This window comes from Erpetoichthys calabaricus, chromosome 11 (assembly GCF_900747795.2).
Source record: "Erpetoichthys calabaricus chromosome 11, fErpCal1.3, whole genome shotgun sequence".
NCBI lineage: Eukaryota > Metazoa > Chordata > Cladistia > Polypteriformes > Polypteridae > Erpetoichthys > Erpetoichthys calabaricus.
This window is the reverse complement of record NC_041404.2, coordinates 3,177,236-3,193,760: the sequence shown is the minus strand read 5'-3', so window position 1 is coordinate 3,193,760 and position 16,525 is coordinate 3,177,236. Positions and strand designations below refer to the sequence as shown.

The 16,525-nt window shown below is 36.5% G+C and overlaps 1 protein-coding gene across 3 annotated transcripts in view; it reads right to left on the bottom strand.

The window, feature by feature from the left end:
- LOC114660142 (matrin-3-like) overlaps positions 1–16,525 on the bottom strand; it is an 80,089-nt gene that overhangs the window by 7,398 nt on the left and 56,166 nt on the right. For all 3 annotated transcript variants that reach the window (XM_028812642.2, XM_028812641.2, XM_051933822.1), the window contains 5 exons: positions 15,958–15,980; positions 15,526–15,648; positions 10,484–10,609; positions 5,598–5,723; positions 4,979–5,109 (listed from right to left, as the gene is read on the bottom strand). In XM_028812642.2, coding sequence (XP_028668475.1) covers positions 4,979–5,109; positions 5,598–5,723; positions 10,484–10,609; positions 15,526–15,648; positions 15,958–15,980 — 529 coding nt within the window. The remainder of the gene's footprint in view (positions 1–4,978; positions 5,110–5,597; positions 5,724–10,483; positions 10,610–15,525; positions 15,649–15,957; positions 15,981–16,525) is intronic.

Here is a 16,525-nt window from a genome sequence, read left to right as displayed (position 1 = left end):
AGGGGGTGCAGGATTTTCCTCTGAGGAATTCTATACATTTCTCAGGGTGGTCAGTGTCTTCAAGTGTGTAATTAAGATGGCGGAATTGAAATTTTATTCTTTGGTCCCTTCATGTAAGACATTAGTCAAACTTGTATTGCATCAAATGGCATGTTATGTTGCTCTCACTTACTATGAAAAACTTATACACAGTAGACAATTTTGCACAGTGGCTCAGCGTTGTCAAAATGTCTTGCTCATCCAGAACACAGTGAACGTGTCATCAAGTAACTGGGTTTGAATTATGGGTCAAATCTGGTCATCGATCTGATGCTGATAGTTATTTTAACCCTTTATGTGCAAATATAGATATTAATCTAATATTACTGCACAGCCGTGCTTTTAATAGAAAATCACAAAATGATTAATACTTCTGAAAATTCACCATCTGGACTTTATTCATTAAAATGAGATGAATAATTTGAAACATTTGAAAAAAAATCATGTAGAAGAATCTGAAAGACATTATTTCATAGCTAAGTCCTGATGTTGGATTTCATAAATGGCACAATAGTGGTTTTATATTTCTAACAAGTGAACCAGAAGGCTTTTCGCTAATAGCAAAGAATCCCTATATTGGATCTTTAAATAATTTGTGCCCGCTCAAGATTTTTAGTTTAATACAGTGTTACATTTAGAACACTAAATTTCAATTGTTGTGTTTGTAAAACCTTTGCAACTTATAAAACCAAATTATATTTTATTACAAGTAAATTTAAGATGTTTATATGAGAAATTAATATGAAAATGTGCCGAATTATATTTTATTATTTCAGTGTTTGATCTGGACATCATGTATTTATTTTTTTTAAAGTAAGGAGGACTCACTAATGTGCACACACCCACACTAACACATCTGTTGGGGAAATTTAGAATTGGTAGTCATTCTAACCTGAAATTTCTTGGAAATATTTGAGGAAAAGTATAGAAGCGAGAGAAAAAAAATGACATGGAGCAAATATGCAAATTTCTCACAGACAGCAGTCTGATGTAGGACTTGAACCAGTATTATGGATCCATGAAGCAGTACTGTTAACCGCTGCACAAACTTGCTGCCTATAGGTTATATATGCTACACACAGATTATGTTTAGAAATGATAACTATGTTTAAGGAAACTAAAGAAGAAGACAATCTGCCCAAAAAATACACTAGAATGTGCAACCTACAGGCCAGTTTCATTACTGAACGAGGATTATAACAATTTTGCAAAAAACAGATGACATCATTCCATCTATAATTTTCCAAGATCAAACATGATTTGTTAAAGGAAGGTGTTTACTTTCAAACCATTCACATGTAATACCGTGTTTCCCCGAAAATAAGACCTACTCCGAAAATAAGCCCTAGCATGATTTTCAGACTGCTCTGTAATATAAGCCCTACCCCAAAAATAAGCCCTAGTCAAGATTATCAGCTGAAAAGTAAGGCGCCTAAGGCTAAGTTTATACTTCACGCGATGCGATGCATGTGCCCGAAACATCCATTAAATTCCGAGGACACCTTGCCACAATATCTCTGAAAAGGGTGTTTAATGATTACATCCATCAATTCGGAGATGCGCCCATTCCAGCAGCATCAGCGCAAGACAGAAACCAAATTCTGTGGAAGGGGCATCAGCTCATCGCAAGGTGAACACAAGCACACACACATACACTGGTGTCATTGTAGCTTCACCAAATCACCAAACCTTTATGTCTTTGGATGGAAAACTGAGCACACTGTAGAAATCCACCAGGAAAACATGCAAACTCCAGGCAGGGATCACAAGGGACGTGACTCTCTGCGAGACAGCAGCGCTACCGCTCTGCCACCCCATATGTGTAACTATTAACAGTATTCACTATTTAAACAAAGTTAACGATTTATCTGTAAAATGTAACATACATATTTTAATGCATTTCATCATGAAAGTGATATCAAGTATAAATCTAAGAATTGTAAATGTGCAGAGAGCTGGAATATCATAAATTTACTGTGTTCTGTGTGGCGATCTATTGCTGCTGTCAGGTCAGGAGGAAGCCCCAGAAGCGCGTAGCGATTTAACAACTGAGTCGGTTTTAAGATGACGTTTACGACAGTCTACTTTAATAATAAAGTAAACTACGAGGTTAAAGTGGACATTTCGAGGTTAAAGCCGAAATTTTTACTTTAATCACAAAATAGACATTTTCATTATGTTGTTATTTTTTTTCTCTGTGGCTCAAATATGCCGCCATACATTCTGATGGTATTTTGTAAAGGTGCAAAAAAAAAAAAAAAAAAAAAGACGGCACAGAAGACAGTATGTGAGACTTCAAAAATATATTGCGTCATTACTTTGGGGAATATGCGACGTTTGAATATAAAAGCACCACAAATGCATTTGTATGTCAGTACGACATCGAACCATTAATCAAACATCGAAGCGTGCACCTAAACGCGGCTGATGTTCCAAGAAATTCAGGCTGGAATTCAGGGTTTGCATGTGGAGAGTTATGACGATATTCCACAAGAAGATGACATGACTGTATTTGGATAAATATACAGTATATTGCTGTACATGAATAAATATAAGACATCCCCTGAAAATAAGCCCTAGTGCATCTTTTGGAGCAAAAATTAATATAAGAGCCTGTCTTAGTTTTGGGGAAACACGATATGTTCTTCAAGCTTCCTGAGGTACTGCTATCTCTTGATACAGGAAAAGTTTTTGGTAGAGCTGAATGGGATTATCTTTTTACTGTACAATATAAATTTAAATTTCAACCAATTCTTATACAAAAAAAATTTTAAAAAAGCAAATTACATAAAAAAAGGAAATTCTTACTGTTTATTATTCTTACATTTGGACAAAATTTTATGAATGACATAAAAATCTGGTCTCTAGGCACAACTTTGAACTATAAGCACTCAGTTTAAAAGACTTGTGAGTGAGAAAAATACTGAACACTGATCATTTCCAGATTTTAATTTTGTGAAAAATCTCAACACTAAGCAATGTAAAAACCTTTGTAAGACTTCAAGATAAAGTTTGTTTCGACTTCCATAGTGAAATTTATATGCCAGCACAGGCACATACATTCTTCCTGAAAACATGCCACTCACAGTGACTGCAGGTAGATTTGGTTACAGTTCAGTAACCAGAATAGGAAACTGGATGCACTCAAGATGAATTTGATGACCTACAACTTAACATGTCAATGTAAGTGCGTAAATTCCATAAAGTAAATACATTCCAAAAGCTACAATTTTATAAACAGTTACAAGTATTGCTAAGAAACTCATTTGGAATCTACCATTCAATTTCCAGTGGATCTGTGTATAAGTGGTTTGGAAATGTACAATCAAATCTGATGCTCTATATTCACTTGCTTGGGACAGTTAACATAATGCATTTTCAATGTACCCTAAGTTCTTGTCTATAAGCCGGACTCATGTATTAGCCGGAGACCAAAAATCATACGAATTTTTAAAATAAAATCGTATCATAGATAAGCCGGACTCATGGATAAGCCGAACGTACTATAACCTATAACTAATAGAAGGGAGGGAGGTCAGTGGTCTCACTCGCGCCCATTTAATTTCTTTAAGGGGGGAGAGAGTGTGAGATATTGCCGTCTCTCTCACTCCCCGCATGGCGCGGTTGGAGCGGCCGGAGCGCGTTCTTTCTGCTCTGGGCGTCGCCGAGTCAACACGAGCGCGTAGCGGTCATTTAAATTGTGATTTTATATGTAAGCATATTTAAATATATATCGCGGATTTCTGCGGACAATGGGTCTTTTAATTTCTGGTACATGCTTCCTCAGTTGGTTTGCCCAGTTGATTTCATACAAGGGACGCTATTGGCAGATGGCTGAGAAGCTATCCAGCTTACTTTCTCTCTCTCTCTCTCTCTCTCTTGCGCTGACGTAGGGGGGTGTGAGCAGGGGGGCTGTGTGCAGCTGCTTCCTGAAAGAAATGCTGCACGGAGCTTCGCATACTTAAAAGCTCAAAGGGCACGTATTGATTTTTTTTATCTGTCTCTCTCTGTCTCTCTCAATCTCTCTCTCTCTCTCTTCCTGCTCCTGACAGAGGGGGTGTGAGCTGCCGCCTTCAACAGCTTTGTACCGGCGGTGCTTCGCATACTTAAAAGCCAAAAACCCTATTGATTTTTTTTTTGACTGCTTGCTTTGCACTCCTTTGAAAAGGAAGATATGTTTGCATTCTTTTAATTGTGAGACAGAACTGTCATCTCTGTCTTGTCATGGAGCACAGTTTAAACTTTTGAAAAAGAGACAAATGTTTGTTTGCAGTGTTTGAATAACGTTCCTGTCTCTCTACAACCTCCTGTGTTTCTGCGCAAATCTGTGACCCAAGCATGACAATATAAAAATAACCATATAAACATATGGTTTCTACTTCGCGGATATTCTTATTTCGCGGGTGGCTCTGGAACGCAACCCCCGCGATGGATGTATAAGCCGGACTTATGTATAAGCCGATATTCTATTTTTTCATTTTCACAACTTTTTTCCTTAGATAAGCCGCGGCTTATTGACAAGAACTTAGGGTACAAGGGTCAATGATTCTGAAATGCCACTTACAAAAACAGGTTATCATAAAACTTTATAATCATGCAAACAGTCAAACCAAATAGACAGGAAATTCTTCAAGGTTGAGTGAAGAGTGTTAATGATTTAAAGCCTTTCGTTTTTACTGAAAACCCTCAACTAAAAAAGATTCCATGCATTTCTCATTCTATGTATAATAATACAAAGTAACAATATAAGAATTGCACAAAAACATTTTCTCACAGTATAGTGCTCAAGGTTTTCATCGTTTTAAGATATTAATGTACTGGGAACGAAAAGATCAATAATACTTGCATTAATAATACTTACATTATTATGAAACATCCCACAAAGAAAAGGGCTATTTCAACTATTTTGAAATAGCTGTCTTTATTATTTATAACTTACCCTTTGGAAAGTTTTGCATACTTCTTGCTTAAAGAAACATATAATATTTTTCCATTTAAAAGGGGAGGTTTCTCCCTGTAAGCCTGAAACATTTTAAAAGCTGCATCCCAGGATTCCATTTCAAGAAATGCCTAAAAAACAAAGCATCATTCAAAATTATGAAAAAAACAACTACCATCTTACCAAAATCATTATTTTACAAAAAAAAACTCTTACCAAGAGGAAAAATGCAGGGCAAACACACTGGAAAATAAAATAATGCAGCCCAGAAAAAAGGGCATTTTTTTATTATCATTGCACTGTACATCATTTTACTGTAAATTGTTCTCTCATTCTGTATGTCATTTAAGTACCACTCTTAACATTCTGATTTGTCTTTCTTTGGAGGTATATTCTTTTATATTATGTTTTCCAGTGTATTTTTTCTGCTTACTTACCTTACTTTCAATTAAAATTATGCTTCACTATTAAATTTTTATTACCACCACACATTTCAAAATACAAGTTATAGCATTTGACCTAATAAACAATGACAGTGAAGTATATGCTGTAATCTATAACCGTTACCCATCAAGAGGGTAATAAAGATGTAGAGAAAAAAACAGAAAAAGTACTATACCTCACCACGCATTCTGAGAAGAAAATAACATATCACTTTTCCAAATGGTTTAGCAAGCCTTAAAACTTCATTATCAGTGTACCATGATGAAGGCAGGTATGTCAAGCAAAGAACTCTCCCTGTAGACTGTAAAGGAATAAGGTACTTCATAGTATTAATTTTAATCTTTAAAAATCTGTAGATATAATTATTAAAATAATACAAATGAAAACAGTATACAGTAATCCCTCGCTATATCGCGCTTCATCTTTCGCGGCTTCACTCTATCGCGGATTTTATATGTAACCATATTTAAATATATATCGCGGATTTTTTGCTGGTTCATGGATTTCTGCGGACAATGGGTCTTTTAATTTCTGGTACATGCTTCCTCAGTTGGTTTGCCCAGTTTGATTTCATACAAGGGACGCTATTGGCAGATGGCTGAGAAGCTACCCAACTTACTTTTCTCTCTGTCTCTCTTGCGCTGACATTCTCTGATCCTGATGTAGGGGGATTGAGCAGGGGGGCTGTTCTCACACCTAGACGATACGGACGCTCATCTAAAAATGCCGAAAGATTATCTTCACGTTGCTCCCTTCTGTGCAGCTGCTTCGTGAAGCGACATGCTGCACGGTGCTTCGCATACTTAAAAGCTCGAAGGGCACGTATTGATTTTTGATTGTTTGTTTTTCTCTGTCTCTCTCTCTTTATCTGCTCCTGATGGAGGGGGTGTGAGCTGCCGCCTTCAACAGCTTTTTGCTGCGGTGCTTCGCATACTTAAAAGCCAAACAGCCCTATTGATTTGTTTGCTTTTCTCTCTCTTCCTGACGCACACTCCTTTGTAGAGGAAGATATGTTTGCATTCTTTTAATTGTGAGACGGAACTGTCATCTCTGTCTTGTTATGGAGCACAGTTTAAACTTTTGAAAAAGAGACAAATGTTTGTTTGCAGTGTTTGAATAAAGTTCCTGTCTCTCTACAACTTCCTGTGTTTCTGTGCAAATCTGTGACCCAAGCATGACAATATAAAAATAACCATATAAACATATGGGTTCTACTTCGCGGATTTTCATCTTTCGCTGGGGGTTCTGGAACGCAACCCCCACGATGGAGGAGGGATTACTGTACTGTTTTGCTGGAATCTACTTAATAGAAAAAACAACATTTTGCTATAGCAAGAAAACAAGCAGAATAAAATTCTGTCTCATACTTTAAGTTGTATATTTCAACAAGAATGGTTAATTCCAAATGGCCCTTTACCTTAACAAAATATAAGCAAACATAAAAGATATATTTTTATTTAATTGTATTTTTTTTTTCCATTTTTAAAGACAGACCATAATGCCTGAATGATAATGCAGTCCTTACATAAGTATTAACTTAAGGGGAAGCCATCCAATGTGTGAATGTAAAGATATAAGATATCCCATACTTTGTAAGGGCTTCTAACAAGTACCTTATATTTCTGTAAAAGAAGGCAACCCTTGGCTCCCAACCAAAATAGTGTTTTTAAAATAGCGTTTTTTGTCCCTGTACATTTATGAGGAACTTAAAAACCACAAACAGGATGGTAATACATACAATCAAACAATCCAGGACTCTCAATATCTAAAAAGTGTAACAAAACAACATGCTGAACCCAAAGGTAGTTTAAAAAATAATCAATTAGTAATCTTATGCAGCTATGAAAGAAACTAACAGCAAGAAATGTGTTGTACATATGTATGTACATACATAGATACATATATACAGTCATGCGCCAATTCACAAACAACTGAGCTTACAGTCAGGGGCCATAGAAAAACAGTAGCGTATTAATTTTCTAGATTTTGCCAAAAGAAGCTGCTAGAGGGCACAAAGGTCATATATCTTTTGTTTATCAAGTACTTGCATCAGCACTGTGAGACATAGAATGATGCACTATTTAGAAGCGGTGACAGAAGTGGTGGTAGAGCTGCAGAAGTAGCAGTCTCTTGGTTATCTGCCTTACTGTACTGATGCTATAATCAATATTATAGCAAAAAAAATCATTGACCTTGAAGAGTCTCACTCCACACAGTTGGCAAATCTTTTTTTTTTTTGTTTGCAATCTGTGCAGATGGTTCACACTTTTTTCTTCCATCAAGGAGATATAAATAGTAATAAGTCTCATTATTTTTATTATTTCACAGGGTCTCATGTGAACTCTTAGTGAGTTCTCTAAGGGTTTTTTTTGATTGGCACCTCCTCCATATAGTTAATTCCTATGCATTTGACTCGTATCGCCTTCCCTTAGAGACCAGGGGCCTCATGTATAAACGGTGCGTACGCACAGAAATGTTGCGTACGAACCTTTCCACGCTCAAATCGCGATGTATAAAACCTAAACTTGGCGTAAAGCCACGCACATTTCCACGGTAACTCATTCCTTGGCGTACGCAATTTATCCGCCCGGTTTTGCAGACTGGCGGCACCCAGCGTCAAAGCAGTGCTACTGTTCCTGTGTGATCACCCTTTCTTAGATCCACATCCATGGCGGCGGCTTTATCAAATACACTGAAATTAACCGCATATCGTTCATAAATTTAATGCATCTGATTGTAATTAACCTGTAACAATATAATGGTCCACAGAATGGTCAAACTACTGTTCCTGTGTGCTCATCCTTTTTTTCTTAGCTCCACATTCCTGACGCGGCTTTATAAATATACTGAAATTAACTGCATATTGTTTATTAGTGTAATACATCTGATTGTAATTAACCTGCTGCAATATAATGGGCCAGGGAATAGCCATAGTATTCCAAATACCAGAACTGCTTTAGCGTTGTTACGCTCACTGCATCTTGTTCTTCTTTTTGCTGTTCCCGTTAAGGGTTGCCACTGCGGATCATTTTTTTCCATATTACTCTCACTGCACCACTCGGAGTATTTATATCACTGTATCTGAGTGTGAATCACAGCAGCAGATGATCGGAAAGAGAATTATCGGTATACAGTTTCAAGTACACACTACCTCAACCACGGCAAAAAGCGTCAAAGCCTTTCCTGTACGGACCTCGCGTTTCAGAAACAGTTTCATCACAAGAACTATAAACGCACTCAATCACCTCACTGTAAACTTGCACTACAGTTATAATATTGCACAACCTGCGCCACTTTATAAAGCGCGTAGATAGATAGATAGATAGATAGATAGATAGATAGATAGATAGATAGATAGATAGATAGATAGATACTTTATTAATCCCGATGGGAAATTCACAGTATGATGACAATATCATTTTTAAGATGAAATGCAGCAAAATATGTTGCTTATAGTATACAGATAAAACTTTAACTTCATTTAAATAATCTGTATTGCTAATAATTAAACATGTGAGGACACGGTGCCGCAGCGCTAGCTAGTTCACGGATAGCTCCTGCCTTGCGCTGTATTCTTGCTGGTGCTGACGCGACACTGGAAGGATAGACGAATAGAATAATTAAACATGTACTACGAAGATATTTCAATGTTCCTTAAAAGTTTTGAAGAATCGGCGTTCTAAGCTTACAAATGGCTTCACGTCTATTACAGAGCTGATTGTGTGGCGATTGGAGAAAGAAAAGTATGGACAGGAATTGGAGGTTAGTACGTTTGAAAGAGACAGTACTTCTGTAATAAATTATTTCATCGAAGGTCACACATGGTGCAACAAGCCTCTTGCGTGAGATATGAACAATCACTGCGCCACCGTGTTCCCATGTTTAATAACATGCTTTCATTCCTATCATCATGAAAATGATATCACGTATACATCTCAGTATTTTAATTATTCAGAGAGCTGTAATATCTCGAATGTAATGCATTCTGTGTCCTGTCGGAGAAAGAGAAAGAACGGAAGCACGTAGTGATTCACACACACAGAGCACATAGAAGATCAAACACAGAAAAAAGCATTTAACATGCTACTTGAGAAACTAGTAAAATAAACGATTTTAAGAAATTTCGAGATTAAAGTTGACATTTCGTGCTTTTGTCCCACTGTGTGCCTATGTTTTTTGTTTGTACCCTAATACGCTTTCATATGACACTCAGACGGTGGGCTACGACTCGCCTTTTCATGGCGACTTTGATATGTGATTTCTTTTTTATTTCGGGCACTGTGCGACTTTGTGAAGTTGAGCCTTCGAGTTTCTCCGACACTCTGTCACTCGATCAACTTTCTTTTGTTGATTATACCACTGTTTAAACCAACAAATAGTACGTTTTTCCTTTGCCTCCACTTGGTATTCGCTGAAATTCTTATATTTTCCCCTGTGCTTTTCCCATTGTCTTTTCACAGAAGGCTATTTATATTGATTTGCATATTCAAAGAGGCGTAATTCTGGGAGGAGTTGGGGCGGGACAGAAGGCGCGTGCACGTGCGTTACTGTTCACGCAAATCGGGATTTATGTAGTGGAAGAACGTGAAAGTATGCGTGCGCACAGATTCCTGCATCTGGATTTTTCTGTGCGTACGCACAATCCCGCTTTTGTGCTTACGCCATGTTATAGTGTGAGTTCTACGCACGGCGTTATACATGAGGCCCCAGGTGTGCATCCGCTGACACTTGGAAATCAGTTTGTGCTACAATGTACCAGCAGTTAAAATATGCATACCACTGACCCATACCTGACCCACAGAACCTCTGCTGCAATGACATACACACTTTGTGACTAACATACGACCAAATGGCTGATCCCAATTACAGCCACATGACTGTATATATTTTGCTCAGGATAATTATAAATGAAACCTTGGTGTTACTATCAGCTATTTCCTTCAAGGGTTTTTTTTAGTTTTAAAAATAATGAGGTAAAATTAAATGGGATTTTTACAATCTGCAACAAATATATAACCAAAAAATAAACAATTACACTACTAAACAACGTAGAGTGCTTACCTTCACTTTTCTGTATGTTTGGGACAAATTAACTTTAACAGGCAGCCCACAAACAAGTCCTTCATTTTCCCTATAGTGATTCACCATTTTATTTGCTGCATCTGTAGAGTCCAATTCCAAGACAGACTTAAAAGCAAAAAGAAAATGGCGCAATTATTTCACTAAAAATAAAAGTTAACAACTTATCTGAAAGAAATTTAACGATAAGAAACAAAATATTGTATTAAATACTGACTGATATACAATGAATGATTCAAGTTTTGAGCCTGAACTATTAAGAGACAGAAAAAACAGTAATAAACTACGTTTTACAGAGGTTTTCTAGGGACAAGTAAAGTAGAAAAGTAACTTGGGCAATGGAATATTCCTCTCCTTAACATTTTGCAGTGTTTGCCAACTTCGGGCATTTATGGTTTGTTCAACTCCATTTGATCTGGAATGAAAAACTGTATCCAATGTATATGTGCCCTGTCCAGGGTTTGTTCCTGCCTTGTGACCTATGCTAGCTGGGATAGGCTTCAGCAGATCCCTGAGACCCTGTTCAGGAATAAGCAGGTTAGAAAATGACTCTCTGCATTATCCAAGGCAAACCTGTTAGTGTAATACACTACACTTTTCGTATACTTCATAAAAACTTTGTGAAATGTAATTAATCGTTTTGTTAGTTTCTTACCTCCTTAAACCTAATCATAAACTAAGTTATTTTTCTATTTTTCATTTTTTCTTCATACATATAAAATTACTGTTTTTTTTTCCCAAATATTGTCAGTTTATGTTTTCCTAAATGGGATGATAAAAGGAAGGCGCATATAGCTATACAGGGTACATACAGTTAGGTCCATAAATATTTGGACAGAGACAACTTTTTTCTAATTTTGGTTCTGTACATTGCCACAATGAATTTTAAATGAAACAACTCAGATTCAGTTGAAGTGCAGACTTTCACCTTTATTTCAGTGGGGTGAACAAAATGCATAAAAATGTGAGACAACTAAAGCATTTTTTAAACACAATCCCTTCATTTCAGGGGCTCAAAAGTAATTGGACAAATTAAATAACTGGAAATAAAATGTTCATTTCTAATACTTGGTTGAAAACCCTTTGCTGGCAATGACAGCCTGAAGTCTTCAACTCATGGACATCACCAGATGCTGGGTTTCCTCCTTTTTAAAGCTATGCCAGGCCATTACTGGAGCGGCTTTCAGTTGCTGTTTGTTTGTGGGCCTTTCTGTTCGAAGTTTAGTCTTCAACAAGTGAAATGCCTGCTCAATTGGGTTAAGATCAGGTGACTGACTTGGCCATTCAAGAATTTTCCACTTCTTTGCTTTAATAAACTCCTGGGTTGCTTTGGCTGTATGTTTTGGGTCATTGTCCATCTGTATCATGAAATGCCGCCCAATCAATTTGACTGCATTGAGCTGGATTTGAGCAGACAGTATGTCTCTGAACACCTCAGAATTCATTTGGCTGCTTCTGTCCTGTGTCACATCATCAATAAACACTAGTGTCCCAGTGCCACTGGCAGCCATGCACGCCCAAGCCATCACACTGCCTCCACCATGTTTTACAGATGATGTGGTATGCTTTGGATAATGAGCTGTTCCACGCCTTCTCCATACTTTTTTCTTGCCATCATTCTGGTAGAGGTTGATCTTGGTTTCATCTGTCCAAAGAATGTTTTTCCAGAACTGTGCTGGCTTTTTTTAAATGTTCTTTAGCAAAGTCCAATCTAGCCTTTCTATTCTTGAGGCTTATGAGTGGCTTGCACCTTGCAGTGCACCCTCTGTATTTACTTTCATGCAGTCTTCTCTTTATGGTAGACTTGGATATCGATACGCCTACCCCATGGAGAGTGTTGTTCACTTGGTTGGCTGTTGTGAAGGGGTTTCTCTTCACCATGGAAATGATTCTGCGGTCATCCACCACTGTTGTCTTCCGTGGACGTCCAGGTCTTTTTGCATTGCTGAGTTCACCAGTGCTTGCTTTCTTTCTCAGGATGTACCAAACTGTAGATTTTGCCACTCGTAATATTGTAACAATTTCTCGGATGGGTTTTTTCTGTGTTTGCAGCTTAAGGATGGCTTCTTTCACCTGCATGGAGAGCTCCTTTGACCGCATGTTGTCTTTTCACAGCAAAATCTTCCACATGCAAGCACCACACCTCAAATCAACTCCAGGCCTTTTATCTGCTTAACTGATAATGACATAACGACGGACTTGCCCACAACTGCCCATGAAAAAGCCTTTGAGTCAATTGTCCAATTACTTTTGAGCCCCTGAAAGGGATCGTGTTAAAAATGCTTTAGTTGCCTCACATTTTTATGCAATCGTTTTGTTCACCCCACTGAATTAAAGCTGAAAGTCTGCACTTCAACTGCATCTGAGTTGTTTCATTTAAAATTCATTGTGGTAATGCACAGAACCAAAATTAGAAAAAAGTTGTCCCTGTCCAAATATTTATGGATCTAACTGTATGTCTGCTGGTTTGGATGAAGGTTTTTTTCTGGTTTTGTGTTCAACTGTAATGACAGGTAATGCTTGATATACAATCTGTACTTTTAAAGAGTGCTGGATATTTTTTATACTTTATCTACTTGAAGCCCAATATAATTAATGATAGGACAAACATGTTTTTGGGAAATTTGCATTGAATAAAACACAAGGTGTTCAGATTTGGTCTGCAGTCCAACTGTTTATCTTAATTGAATTGCTACTATAATGTGACTGGCTGGGTCTCTCTCACAGAGTGGAAAATTAATCAACTGAAGAGAGGACAGTAACCTGAAAAACGCAGGCCACAAGTCAAGCATAGGGGGACACTTGCATAACATAATATAATTTTTGGTCGCTTACAAATTAAGCAAATGCCCTTTTTTGAGTTCAGCTTTAATACTGTTATCAAACACAAATCTAATTTTTTTATGGATTTCTGTAACTGATTGCATTGTTGTACATCTGTACATCATTTATAATCCATACAATGCCTGAAATGTTTTTCTTTTAAATGTGTTGTTTGATTACAATATAAATGACACAATCAATCAATAAATAAATAAATAAATAGCAAAGCTTAGGTATGCAATGACTGTATTTCATTATTTGCAGTAACATAGTTCAGCCTAATTTTTCAGTTGTATTTATTTTATAATGACATTTAGTGCACTAAATGGTCAGTCTATTCATCCAAAGTCACCCTATCCAAGGAAAGGATTTATTTCCACCAATAAATCAAATAAGGTAATAACTGAAGCCATGCTGATATTCTGAAAGTAATTACATTACATTTCTAGTTATAGAACACCTTTCTTTCTGTAAAGTTTGTAAAGTACATTAGACACCTGTTGTATTTCACACTTGACATTGTTCTCAAGGTGGTATGAAGGAAATTTCTTTTCTCACATTATTCTTACTGATAGAGAAAAAGAAACTGTTAGTTTTTCCCAGTTATGATTATTTTGGATCCTTGAGTTCAGAAGAATTGTGATCACACATCTCTTGTTTACTAAATGGAGCCACAGACAGCCTATATATGTTTTACAGTGAAACAACTAAATATTTAATGTTGTGTAATAATGGCCTTTAAATTAAATAAAAAATTCTGTAAAACTGAATTTGGGTGTTGCCACAAAATACTATTTAAACAATACAGCACAAAATTTAGGTGGTAGACAGGTACACTGGACATGGCTTAATATTTTCTAGAGTGGTGTGCCAGTTCAACAGACGTAACTAAACTTGGAGATTCTCTCTTTTGTTCCTCTTTTTCCCCTTTACAGATTCATTTTTTGTCTGCAACACACATGACCTGAATATAGAGAATGCAAAGATGAACAAAAATTTATCAAAAACATACTGTTCCCTGCACCCAAAACCAAGGTATGTATTTTAAGATTTCTGTATTATTATATCTTAGGTTCTGCAAAAGCAAGCTGTGCATCTCAAGTGTACAGTACTCTAATTTCTGAACTACATTAACAGTGCTTGAAAAATGGATGAATAGATGTTACTTGAATAACTTGATTATTGTTGCGATGTGATATTTTGCATATAAGTTGATAAAATATTTTGTATGTCTTTATTTGTAACTTAGTCAAAGCAATGTAATATTAGTGTTACATTAGTGAGAAGCATTCATGTTTACCCCCCCCCCCTTTTAGGAATGAGTGTCTCTGAATTTTATGACACAGTTGGGGGGAAATACCTCAGACAAGTTTGGCTAATGTTTCTCTGCTGCTTCTCAGTCAACCCCCATAGGAAAGCCAGACTGCCTAACTGTCAAGCTTTACCTTAATATATGGTTTTGGGGGATGGCAGGTGTGAAGGTGTTCTATTCCCCCATTGGTCTGAAATATGGCTTTTTGGAACTGGCTTATATCAGAAGACTTTAAGTACTATGATGCCCTATTGGCTCTAGGGGTTGGATAGAAAATCTATAAATTTGCTCACTTCCTCTCTCTTACCAAACTGATGCATGAACTGAAAAGGACAACACAATGAAGAACACAGCTCAGCAGCCATATTGATACAGGCATGCAGCCTGTTCTGAAGAAAGCTGACCACAAAATGATGCCTTAACTAGACACATTTTAAGTAACTAACAAGTCTGTGTGCCGCCTGAAACTACACATCACCATTTATCAGGTTGTATGGTTGCCAATATTCAAATGTACTTTGCATGTTTTTATTATTTATGAATATTATCAATAATACATTGTTTAAATTATAACTTAACTCCTGCTTGTCTTTTACTACACCTAATTGCCCGAGGTTATACATGTAGAAGGGAAGGTGGGGAGAAGTTATATGGGACAATACCTTATAAAAAGTGGTAAGTCTGTGAGATCTGAGACATTCTGAGAAAGGCTACATAATACTACAAAAGGGGAAAGTAGAGTAATATATTACTCTACCAAGACAAAACAATTATTAATGAGTTTTTGGGGTTAATTTGTCATCACTATAGAAAACTTGCATTAAATAGAACCTTCTTGTCATCTTAGTGGTAACTGAGAATATGTATTCACCTTTGTTCAACTACTTACCACTTTCTTTTCATGTAGCACCATATAATTCATCACTTTGCCAAATGGTTCAGCAAGCCTAAGAATCCCTGATGCATAATTGTTTAATCTTTCATAATGTGTTACAGTAACCACCCTTCCTCCCTGCAAAGTATTGGGAAACACCAATTAAGTTAATTTCATTTTGTAAAACATACAGAGAAAGATAAATTTCAGCAATGTTTCTGTAAAACAAAAGAAAATGATAGATGTTTTGAGGATCGTATTACAAAATGATGCAAAATACTCAAGCCTTATTATTATTTAAGCTATTAAATAATCACCTGATTTGACATGCAAAAATATAAGTATTTACATAAAGTCTAAACAGAGCTATGTCATTTTTAAGTTTTCATTCCTTAAACTAGAGTAGCTAAGTATTAAATAAGTCATAAAAATAAACAGCACACTAACTTGTTCTTGCCTCAGTGGGTCCCCTGGAAAAAATACAAAGGAATAATTACCTTTTAATACTGAACAACAGGGTACTTAAAATTAAATACATACAAAACTAATATATCTTCTGATGTCTGCTTAAGAGAGAAGCATAAGGATCCAAAGGCTATATGTATGGTATATTATTCATCAAGCAATGTAGAACTGCCAATAATTATTCAAGATATACAGTAAATGAACTCACGTTCCGCTCATAATATATCACATTTTAAAACTATATTAGATTTAAGCTAGACACAGGTAGTACCCATATCTGCAGTGTTTCCCATTAAAGGAACATGCACATTAGAAACAACTTTCAAATGGCATTACACTTTCCTAACAGTAACACAATTATATATTTTTATCTGATCCTAGTGAATAATGATTAGATTCATATGACAGTTAAAAGTATTTTCTGTGTGAGCATCTAGTATGTGGCAAAATGCAACCAAGCACAAAAGGTACGGCTGAGAATGCAGGTAAGCTGGTTAGACTGACTCCTATGACTCAAAACACATCCTATGGGCAGACTTTTATTATCAAC